The 12,386-nt window shown below is 39.1% G+C and overlaps 1 protein-coding gene across 4 annotated transcripts in view; it reads right to left on the bottom strand.

The window, feature by feature from the left end:
• AMACR (alpha-methylacyl-CoA racemase) overlaps positions 1 to 12,386 on the bottom strand; it is a 421,886-nt gene that overhangs the window by 323,117 nt on the left and 86,383 nt on the right. For 3 of the 4 annotated variants that reach the window (XM_085630852.1, XM_085630860.1, XM_085630841.1), the window contains exon 2: positions 366 to 624. In XM_085630852.1, coding sequence (XP_085486978.1) covers positions 366 to 612 — 247 coding nt within the window. In that variant the 5' untranslated portion in view covers positions 613 to 624. Of the gene's footprint in view, positions 1 to 365; positions 652 to 12,386 lie in introns of all 4 variants that reach the window. The other variant, XM_085630868.1, reaches the window with a different exon arrangement.

The following is a 12,386-nucleotide window of genomic DNA, read 5'->3' on the forward strand; positions in this document are numbered from 1 at the left end:
AACTTGCATACTAATATAAAAAAAAATAATGACATGAAGGAAACATTTGATGTGTTCACAAGTGCAACAGAGGTTCTGTGTGGTAGAGAACTCAAAGTGAACATCCACAGATAGTCATGACATATTGGTTATTCACCAAAGAATGAAGACAACAGACATACTGATTGATATGTTGTCACTCAGTTTTCATGGGATACTGGGCAGGCAACTCATCTAGTAAATACATTGTTCCATCACACCTTAGTTAGGTTTTCCTATGTCAATTCTATAACCAACGTACATGAGGCTTCAAAGGTTAATATTAATTGCATATAAAAATGGCTCGATTCATTTGGTTTACATGAAAATGGAAAGTAGTATCTTACCATGTCGGAATGGTTCAATAAGTACATCTGACTTCTCACACAATTTCTTCAGCACTGTTACTCCAGCTGGGCTCTTCAAATTTATGGCTATAGACCTTTTGCCGCGGGCCAGTGAGTCAGGGGGCCATATACTCTTCATTTTATCAACTCTGATTACTTGGGCCCCAAAATCAGCAAGAATCATTCCACAGTAAGGAGCGGGAGCAAGGCCAGCTAGTTCTAGGACACGTACTCCTTTCAATGCCATTTTTCTTCTTACCTGGAAAATAAAAATCACAACATTTCACTATGGAATTAACTTAGAATGCCAGCAGAAACATGCTGTTGCTTAAGGGGATCTGTTCTGATTTACCTCTATTATTGATCTGTACACAAATATTATGGTTGAAGTTTAGGTGATAAATAGTCTACAATATTTTCAGAATTAATTCAGATAGCACAAATCACTTTCAAGTTTATATGAACACATTTTTTAGATACAGTACTGGCTGTGCAAAGATATGGAATTGTTGAGATAATTACCAATTTTCCCTTCTGGATTTGGGTACACTGAAAGGCAGAATATGCAGAGCAGTGCTTTGTAATTTTTTATTAATAAGCCCAAAACCCCACTGGGATGCTTCTAAGCTGCACCGTGCAGCGTAATGGATGTATCAAAATCCACCTTTTGTACACCATGCATTAGACATTTCTTTTTTCTTAATTTCAATAGATTTTTATTGAGTTTACATCCAACATGAGCTGCCTTGTAACATTATGCGATACAAAGTGCATGTTTTATGTTTATTGTATTTCTAATGGCTCAATCACTATCTAGGGGAAAAGATCTCACTGAGCCATGGAGAATTACTGATATGGCACCAAGCACCCACTTCTGTGACGTAGCACGGTGTTGCATTTTCTATTAAGTACTCAGAAACGTGGCTGATTGGTAACAATATCTTGAATTTTTATTTGAAAAACACAGTTTAAGATAATGTTGTTTAGAAAAAATAAAAAGTATAAAATACAATAAGATGCACTCTAGAAAGGGGAAGAAGAACAGTGCCAAGTACAGATGGAACAAACATAGATGGAATGCAACTAACAAAGGAAGCACACACAACACAATGAGAATGGGAATCGAATGGATGATGAAACGTGAGCTGGAGTTTGAGGAACAATGATGTTATAGTATGTAAGAGGCCTTTATCCCAATTAAAATGGTTTAAATTGACTACCAAAGGAAGGAAAAGATTCTAACCAAATGCATGTTGGAAACAAATTATTTGAACACCTTTTGTATTAAATACAGATTGGAGAGTTTCAAACCAACCGCATTCAAAACAATTTTGTATTCTTAAACAAATTAATAAGAAAAGTAAGAAAATAAATCTCATTAAGAAATTAGCTAGATTGGATTCGATCAATATGACCACAATATGCTGTATTCTCAAAGGACTTCTGACATTCACATCCTCATCTCCGATCAACCTCTAGCATCAGGAAAAACAGTTTGAAAACTTGGAACACAACAACATGAAGAATACTTGAAGGATTTTACCATTGCCATGCTCACTAAAATCTGTCAAATAGGACTAAAAAACAAAACAGACATTGGCCTACAGATTCTTGTTCACTGTTTTTAGAACACAATGGTTTGCTGGTCTTGCTACTTTTACCAGATCTTAAGCTACCAGTTCTGTGAACATAAGGAGGCATAAACAAGTGTGAAAAATGTGTGAATCACAACTTAACAGGCATTTTAAGGTTGAGCCGTGATGTTTGTTAAAGTGGGAACTGTGCCATTTTTTGAATGGTTTAAGAAATGGTTTTGCCTGTTCCAAATCGCATGTAACGTAAATTCATAAGAACAGGTTGTCTGTAACCTGAAAACATACATTATAATGGAGCTTTCTCCTAAATAAAATTTAAAGTCAAGAAAGAAATGCCATTTTTTTCTGTGGATTGAAACACATCTATTCACAAACTTGATTAATTTCACTCTCCTATGTCATAATACCAAAAACCTTGTAGAAGTTCAAACAGTAAAACAATTCTATTTTTGACGAACTTATTTTTGTTTTGCAATTAAAAAAGGACACTAGAATTGCTCACGATGTACTTCACACCGGAGTTCTTGTTCACTAGTAGCTTGTATTAGCACTTCTGAAATAATAAAAAGCATAATAAAAAAAATGCCTTTACGCTGCACCTCTACCTCTGGAATCGGGTGGCGGGCTACCCAAGCATTTAGCTCCAAGCTCATTTAAATTCTTTGGTGAGGAGCTCCATCTTGTTTGCATCTGGTTCATCAACTTGTCACCAATATGCAGAAGTACAGAAATCAGCACATGCTCAACCAGGCTGTATGGCACTACAACGTATGCCTTTACCACTCATATCGCTTTACCACGCATGTCTTTACAATGAAAATGTAAGTATATATCAGGTAAGTGAAACCATATTATATATATATATATATATATATATATATATATATATCACTGAAAAAACCATAGGTTTCAGACATGTTATAGTTAGCGGAAATTTTACTGATAAAAAACCAATGAAATTCCCCCGTTATAGTTAGTGCAGGCAACTATAACTCACGCGACCGCAATCCTCTGCTGATGCTAATACTGTATTTAGACACTTATTTGCCCATGTCTTCTTCCATAAATTTTTAGCTATACATATATTACAAATATTTTTTTTTCATAAAGACACATATGTCATCAGCAGAAGATTGCGGTCGCGTGAGTTATAGTTGCCTGCACTAACTATAACGGGGGAATTTCATTGGTTTTTTATCAGTAAAATTTCCGCTAACTATAACATGTCTGAAACCTATGGTTTTTTCAGTGAATTTGCAAGGTTTTTTAAATGCTAATTCCTAACTATAACGTGTGTGAAACCTATGGTTTTTTCAGTGAATTTGTACGGTTTTTTAAATGCTAAGTTACTTTACGCCATTCGTGGCGTGCACGCCCACTTAACGCAGTTCGTTCCGTGCGCGCACGGTGCGCTTCGCGCACTGCGCGCCCACTTTACGCAGTTAGTGCCGTACACGCAAGGTGGGTACGCAGTGCGCTACGCGCACCGCGTGCCCACGTTACGCACCGTGCGCACATGGAGGACATATTATGCGCTTCCTTGTGATAGGTAATCTGTTAAATTTAATTTGTAAGTGATGACAATAATATGCCATGCACAGAGTGTTTTTTTTTTTTAATTAAAATTTTTAGCGTAAGCGCACCGTACGCGTACGGTAAGCGTAATCGGCGAAATTTTCAAAAAATAAAAATTTACCGTTTTTGGACTTGGGGGATCTTTGAGGACTCAACTAACATGGCTATGTGCATGGGCGCTGTCTAAACAGCCCCTTTATATGTTTTTTGCCTTTGTTTACAGCCCCCCCCTCAGAGTGCGAGAGAGAAAATGGCGGCCGCCGCTTCCTGGTTTCGACCGATTTGAATGTTTACTTAGATGTAACAGCCAATCAGAATCGCGCTCGCGCACGCCACCGTACGCGTACGGTAAGCTTACGGTAAGCGTACCGTAAGCTGGCTCAGATATATATATTGATTTAAAGGCTATTTTCTCAGAATCTACTGAACAGATTTACACCAAACCTACAAAAGGCACTTCCTTGACCTGAGGACTACCTCTCTGCCAAATTTCTAGTAATTCTGTTCAGCCGGTCGGGCTGTAGCCCTGTCTAAAGGTCCTATGGAAAAATGCATGGGAAAAACGCGTTTTGGGACCCCCCTTTTATCTCAGCCCCCGCTTGACGAATCCCCCCCGAGACTTTCAGGGTAGGAGCGGAGCGGAGCGTAGCGCCCCACCTATTTTGAGAAATTCGCGAGGATTCGTCGACCGGCGCTAAAGTTATTCAAAATAGAATGTTGCGGATTTCCTATGGAAACAGGGTCCTAACTATAACTACCTACTGGCGACCGCCAGTAGGTAATATATATATATATATATATATATATATATATATATATATATATATACTCCACACTGTTCCCTTTGCGTCAAGGAAACACTCGGACACTCCATAGAAGGTAAATCCTTTAAGTAAGCAAGCAGAACGACGCGTTTCACCATTACGGCTTTATCACGCTCGTAAGGTTAACACTACACCATGTTTAACATGGTGTAGTGTTAACCTTACGAGCGTGATAAAGCCATAATGGTGAAACGCGTCGTTCTGCTTGCTTAATTAAAGGATTTACCTTCTATGGAGTGTCCGAGTGTTTCCTTGACACAAAGGGAACAGTGTGGAGTTTATGTGAGGAGTTCCGGTATCCTGACTCGGACCGCCCGCGACAGCCCTGAGGTCTTTACCGGAGTTGGGGGAGCGATATATATATAGATATATATATATATAAATCCTCCCTCGGCTCCTTTCGCTGATATGGCGCTCTTTAAGTTGTGCGTTGTCCCGCGATCGAGCCTGGCCGCCAATAATTCTCACACTCTTTCTAGCACAGAAAGAAATGGGTCGCACTCTGGTCTTATTATTCCACTTTTCTGATTTTAATGTTTGCACTCTTACTCCTGAAGCAAACACAAACCAACGCGTTTCGGTCTCCACCGAGACCTTGCTCACGGTAACGCCCATCCTATAGGTCACATGTTATAAACCTGTGTTTATCATTACGTCATTTCCTGTATCTCGTAATGGGGCGTTCTGGGAATTGTAGTGAAATCTTTTCTCTCTCAAAATGATTCCAATAGGCCCTACATGTTGACACTTACATGGTTATATAACCAAAATATGACAAAATTAAATTAAAGGTTTTAACAACCGCACCTTTCCTCAATAAATTTTGTAACGCTTATACCTGCATTTATCAAACATTAGTGTAAATTCATTTTTCATTTCTCATTTCTTGCAAAACAAATTCTAAAAGGCATATTTTTACTCCTCCAGTGGAGAGTGATTCCTAATAGTTCATGTCTTGACGAAACAACTTTACTATTTGGATGCTTCTCATACTTAAATCATGATTGAAAATTTCTAAATTATAATTCACACATTTAACATGTAAGGAAACTCAAAAATAACAAACCATAACAAATATCACTGTTAAAAAAATCGAGGGGCAATAAGGTTTTGTATTGTACCGCTCCATCTTGGATTTCTACCAGTTCTTTTACAGATGTGTATAAAGTTCCTCACTTTGATTGAGTACATGTGGAGTGAGAGATCGTAAGTTTAAAATGTGACGTGATTCTTTTTGTCTTAATTTTCTCTCTCTATCTCCACCTCTTTCCTGCTTTTTCACAGTTTCAATGCCAAAGAAATTCAACAGTTTCCAATTGCTGTTGTGGTTTGCTTCCATGTGTTTTGCCACAGCATTACTTCTGTCTTTATGTATAGTTGCTCGGACATGTTCTAGTATTCTTTTTTTCAGTTCACATATTGTGCTTCCAACATATCTTAGTTGGCACGGACATTCTATTACGTAGACCACATACTGACTTTTACACGTAATAAGTTCTTGTATGTTCCAATTTTTTCCATCGGCCATTCTTATTTCTTGAGTATTTTTTGCAATTGAACATACTTTGCAATTGTGACATTTTTTGAAGCCTTTACTCTGAAGCCATGTTTTGGTTTTTTCTTTCCGAAAGTGGCTATGTGTTAGACGATCCTTCAGATTCGTAGCTCTTCGATAGGTTATACTGGGTGTGTTCCCCATGATTTTTTCAACCGTGGTGTCTAAATGTAAGATCTTCCAATTTCTCTTTATGATATCTTTTATCTGTTTAGATTCTTTTGAAAAGGTTGTAATGAATCTTATTGGTTCTTCTTCAGACTTTTCTTTTGTTTCAATTTTCTTTGATTGTAATACATGTTTTCTTTCCAATTAATTTGCCCTTTTCCAACCACTCTGAATTTGTGTTTTTGGATAACCTCTTTTTTCAAATCTTTTGGATGTTGAACTGCTCTGCTTTAGCCATTCTTTGTTTTCAGAGCAAATTCTTCGCAGTCTTAAAAACTCACCGTATGGAATATTTTGAAACAAACATTGTTGATGGAAGCTGCTTGCGTGTAGCGTTGCATTTGTTGCAGTGATTTTTCTATGTAAGGTTGTTTGAATCTGATTTTCTGAGATGTAAATTTCAGTATCCAAAAAAGTTACGCTTGTTGTTGGGCTTAAATCATATGTGAACTTGAAGTTTCCTGGTGTTGTATTGAGGATTGCAAAGTATTCTTTGAACTCCTGATCCGATCCATCCCAATTGATCAGGAGGTCATCGATGAAGCGTAACCAAAGAATTATTTTATTCAAAAATTTGTCATCGTTAGGTTGCCAAGCCCATTTTTGCTCCCACCAGCTCATTGTGAGGCAGGCGTAGCTTGGACTAAAAGAAAAACCTATCGCAGTGCCTTTTATTTGATTAAAAATATCCTCTCCAAAATGGAATACATTTTGTGTTAGGCACATTCTGATCATTTCTTCCAACATGATGTTATGTTTGTTGTAATGGATATTTCTTTCTCCTAAGAAAAATGTGCAGGCTGAGATCCCAATTTCATGGTCTATATTTGTATATAAAGACACAACGTCCATCGTTATCAACTTGTAAGATGTTTGCCATGGGGTGCCATTCAGATGTCTCAAAACATCGCTGGTATCTTTAATGTACGAACTTAAATTGGGAACAAGTGGTAACAAAAAATGATCAATATAATTAGCCATTTTATTCGATCTATATATAGAACCTCTAGCTAGACGGCTTAGGGCCTCCCCGGATATCTTAGCATTCCAGCATAATGGATGGAGTAAGAAGATTGGCCTGCCTCTCACACTGCACTGAATTCCGTATTAACAATCACCACGGATTTCGGAAAACTCTCTGGCTATAAGATTAACAAGCAAAAAACTGAGGTGATGACCTGGAATCAAACAGCAGAGGGAATAAGATGTACGAAGGATATGAGATATCTAGGGATTAGGATTACACAGGACATTGGTAAGATCACGGAAGTAAATTTCGAGATTGTTAAGAAGGAAGTGGTTACCCTGTTGAAGAACTGGGGGCATCTCTCGCTGACTTTGTTTGGTCGGGTTAACCTTATAAAGATGGTAGTTCTACCTAAGTTTACTTTCCTTTTTGAGGCCATTCCTCTCCCCTTTTGTAAAGCTTGGTTTTTAAAACTCCAGGGTCAGATCAGTTCTTTCATTTGGGCCTCTAAGGGGCCTAGAATTTCCTGGAAGAAATTGAGAAGGAGGTTGGAAAAAGGTGGACTAGCGCTACCCGATCTGCTTGTGTATTCCTGGTCCTTTTTGTTAAAAAACGGTAGGATGCTTTTGGTTACTCCATCTAATTTGGAATTGGGCAGACTCTTTGAGGTTGAGCTGAGAAGTGATAGACTGAGCGGAGGAGGCTTTATGTTTAAGTATGCTGACCCAAAATACTACAAGAAGGTTAGGTTAAAAATGTTAAAAGGCATGGCCGAGACATGGTACAGAGTTAGAAGAGCTGTGAAATTGCCATACTTCAGTTACTTCGCTCCTATCTGGGATTCTCCAGGCGCTCCTGATTGGGCCAAAGATGCGTTGGCCATACCGTTAAGGGAAGCGGGCATAGCAGTTTGGAATCATATCTTACACGAAGATCATCTAATCTCCTGGGAAGATTGTAGGCAGAAAACAAATCTAAGAATATCTAGATTTAAATATCTCCAAGTATTAAGTTGGTTTCAAGTATCCAGGGCAAAAATGGGGGTTTACAATGAATTTGAGGAGAAATTGACTTCCAGACAGTCTCCGATCAAGGAAGTCGCACTATGGTACTGGTTCATGGTGGAGATGGAAGATGGAGATTTCAGCCTCCCGAGTCATCTATGGGGGAGATGCTTGCCGCTAGCTACGCTTGAAGATCAATGGCAAGTATCTATGTCTACATTATACAAAATAGTTAAACCTGCATACCTGAGAAGGAACCATCTTTTCACCCTTCATAGGGCTTACTGGTCCCCCCAGAGGTTATCGAAGTTTGGTCGCCGAGGAGATGTGGCTTGTCCTAAATGTGACAGCATGAAGGAAGACGATCTCCACATGTTCTTACTCTGCCCAAACTTCCAGCCCTTTTGGTGCGCAGTGAGTAAAGCACTTTCCGATGCTTTGAAGATCCAAGTGGAGGTAAGCGCTTTATTAGTGATTTTTGGGCTGTTGGACACTAGTTATGTAAGTAACGAGGATCAGGAGAAGTTGATCTTCTATGCGATTCTATTGGCCCGCAGGGAGATCTGCAAGCTATGGGTATCTCCGATTCCACCAAGTTGGCAAGAGTGGATATCGTCATTAAGGAATGTCGCAAATCTAGATAGGTCAATTAAGGGACGATCCAGGCAGACATTCTGGGCCCCTATTCTCCCTTTGAATTGATGCAAGTACCTTACTCCTAACCTTCTAGTTCTTGGGTCCTATGATTAAGCCCTTCTCGGCCTCGGTTGACACCACCTTTTCCATTGTGGTAGGTTTCTTCTACTTGGTTCGGGTGTGTTTTGGATTTCGGATGGTGGTTTGGATTCCAGGGTGTCTTTCGGCGACTCCACTTTCTGTTAATCTCATGTCAACAAATGAGGTGTAGGACATTTCGGCTCTTAAGAAAAGCGAAATGGTGCGATAGAGGCAAATGAGGACAAATTAAAAAAAATATATATATATATATATATATATATATATATATATATATATATATATATATATATATATATATATAATTAGCCATTGGTTCGAATAGGGATCCATTTGCTGACACTATCGGACGCCCTGGTGGTCTAGTGCGATTCTTATGGATTTTAGGCAAAAAATACATTGTAGCTGTTACTGGATGTTCTACTGTGAGATATTTACATTCATCTTGGTCTATCAACCCCGCAACTAACCATTCTTTCAATTTCTTGTCCAAATTGATTTTCATTTTTGGTGTGGGGTTTACTTGTAGTTTTTCATAGTACGTAATGTCATTTAGTTGTTCAAATGCCACATTCACATAATCTTGTTTGTCCCAAATGATGATGTTTGCACCTTTGTCGGCCATTTTTATTTCAATCTTTTCATCTAGAGTTAAAGCTTCCAAAGCCTTCCTTTCTTCCACTTTAAGATTATCTACATATCTTTCTTTTCTTATTTTGTAAATATCTTGAACGATAGCCTCATGGAAGGTATCTATCTTATTTCCTGCTGGTAGTTGAGGATAAAAGTAGGATTTCGGTCTCTTTTTGGTTAGGCCTGCTCCCTATTGCGTACATACTTCTTCCAAAGTCACATGTTGTGACTCTGTTTGTACATCTAGATTCATTAAAGTTAGAAAACCTTCTGACTCTTTTGCTGCTAAGGTTAAATTTGATATGTCTGTTGGCACATTCTGATGTTTAAATTCACTCTCCTTTTTTTCTCTAAAGATTTTTGCCAGTTTTATTTTTCTTACATATCTGTATAGATCAATTCGAGTTTGCGCCATATCCATGTGTGCACTGGGGCAGAAGTTCAAACCTCGTTTTAACAAGGAACTTTCTGAGTCTGTGATCGGTCTACTGGATAAATTCACTACTGTTAGTTCCTGTGTTTCCTCTAAAAGGTCTTTTTCACTCGCATACTCCGAGTCACTGTTCCTACTTTTTCCCCACCTGCAGCCCCTCTTTCCTCTTCTTGTCTGCTTGTGTTTAAACGTTGTTTCCCTCTTCCTCTTTCCCGACCTCTTTGGTTTCGCGACTGGTATCCCATTGTTTGTTCCCACTGGCGTTGTTGTAAGACCAGTCGCATGTCCCCTAAAAAAGACTGTTTGTTTGAACCCAGTCTTTGGTCAGTCTCTCCATCACTTGGGTCAGTTGATGTCAGTGAAGAAATACTGCCTGAGGCACTAGCTGTAAGAGGGTCTCGCTGTTTGAGAAGATCAAACTTTTGTGCATACGTGAAGATTCTTCCTTCAACATAGTCGTCTTTGTCGCGCTGAAATTTAATACGTTTGCGCTTTTGCACAGTTTCTTCATGCATTTCAATTTGTTTCTCCAATTCTAATTTGAATTTTTTCATTTCAGGGGACAAGTCTAATGCTGGGGTATACGAAATGGAAATATATGATCAAGGTTGGATATCAAACCATATACAGCATACACGTATGTATACAACAAGCCGTGACCCCAGCAATATTTTCCCATGGTAGATTGTCACCCACCGGAGGGTCAAATTGTCACAAGTAATGATTGGTTTAAAATACAACATGTCTAAACAACCCTTTATTTTCTATTATTTATTTGAATTCTAATAATAATAAGATGGGTTAACATGAAACTGCAAGGCCCATAATGCTTAGCATGTCACAGGATATGGCGTAATATCTGTGTATGTACCTTTAAATACGTAACATGTGACATTGCACTGCATACCCGTGATCAAGGTCTGAGGGCAGACCGAAACGTTGGGCTGTTGAGCTGTGTATGAAGTGCATTCAGAAATAAAGTAATTGCAAGTTAATACCTGCGAGTACGTGTGGAATTTCTCTTCGTGAGAAGCTGGGACGATTTGAAACGGCTAGGCTCTGCCGTATCCACTCTCCGCCCCGTCATCAGAGCGCCTGTGTCTGAATTTGGAGCCAAACGAGGAGTTGTTTAACTGGAAAGACATCGGTGAACGCTGGCAGAATTTTATGGCCAAATACACGCTAAAACTGAAAGGCGAGTAAAGCGATGACCGGAGCTGACAGCGGCGGGAAACGCTTGAATTCCAAGTAAGAGGAAGCGTGGGTGAAGCCTGCAACATTGTATCCACCCGATATTGCCGAAAGGAGAAGAACGCGGAAGTCGGAGCTGAGGGGCCTCGACGAACGCCATGAATCTCTGAGTAAGTAAACAGTGTGGACTGTAACAGTGTATCTCAGAACAACCATTGTGAGCCGGTTGATTTCCCTAATATACACGCACGTTGGTTAAAGCAAGAGGCATAAATGCAAATGCCCCAGACTGCTCTGTATATTGTTTTCTCACACGGATTGCGTGTTTAAGGGAGGCAGGAATATTACTTTGCACAAAATTAACGAATTTAAATACAGAACAAACAAAGGATTGAATAAAGCACATTCTATCCAGCTCAAATTATGGAAAAAAGAGGGGCCAAAAGGAATGAAATCCTAGAATAATTTTTTGAAGAACAAAGTACGACTAATTCAGGTAATGGAGCACAATCGACTCCACGTAACCTAGACGTGAGAGGGAAACTCAGACTTTGGGAGAAATTATCTAAAAAAGAAATAAACAAATGGTGGGAAGTCACCTCCCTTAAAAAATATCTGGAGGTTAAAAGAGTCCCTAGGGGACTACGAATCAGTTTGATGCCTAATCATCAGGACACTAGCAATGAACTGCTACACGAATGGGGGGAGCACATCCTGACATCCTCATTGGGACTAATGGAAATATTAATTAAGCATATAACAATAGCATTGGATAAAACAACGCAACAACTGAAAGAGTTGGAGGAAGAACTTGACAAAATGGATTTAAGTGGAGATATGTTAAAATTTAAACAAGAATTGGAACACCAAATTGATAAACATGAGGAATCAGTACAATTGCGGAAACAGTCTAAATTTCAAAGGGACAAAGATGACTACTCTGAAGGACGGAATTTTACATATGCTAGAAAATTCGACATTCTAAAGCAACAAGGCAAGTTGGACCTGGCCACCAACACCTCAGGAAGCATGTCATCAATCACATCAGCTGAAACAAGTGAAAATGAATCGGAACAAAGGGGAGCACGCCCGAAGTGTAATTTTTTAGGGGAAATGAGATTAGCCCTACAACAAAAAAACTGGGATAAAAGCATGGGGACACAGCCAACAAAAAACAGAGGACGGGGCAGAGGAAGGGGTCGCCCAAGAATAAACCAACAAGGAGAGGCAAGCATATCCGCAGACCCCACAAAACCCGGAACATCAACAAGGAGTATGAGACAGAAGAGACCATAGAGAATAATGAACAGGAACTCCAAGTGATAAGCCTATCTAAAAGGA

Source organism: Triturus cristatus, chromosome 2_1 (genome assembly GCF_964204655.1).
Source record: "Triturus cristatus chromosome 2_1, aTriCri1.1, whole genome shotgun sequence".
Lineage (NCBI taxonomy): Eukaryota > Metazoa > Chordata > Amphibia > Caudata > Salamandridae > Triturus > Triturus cristatus.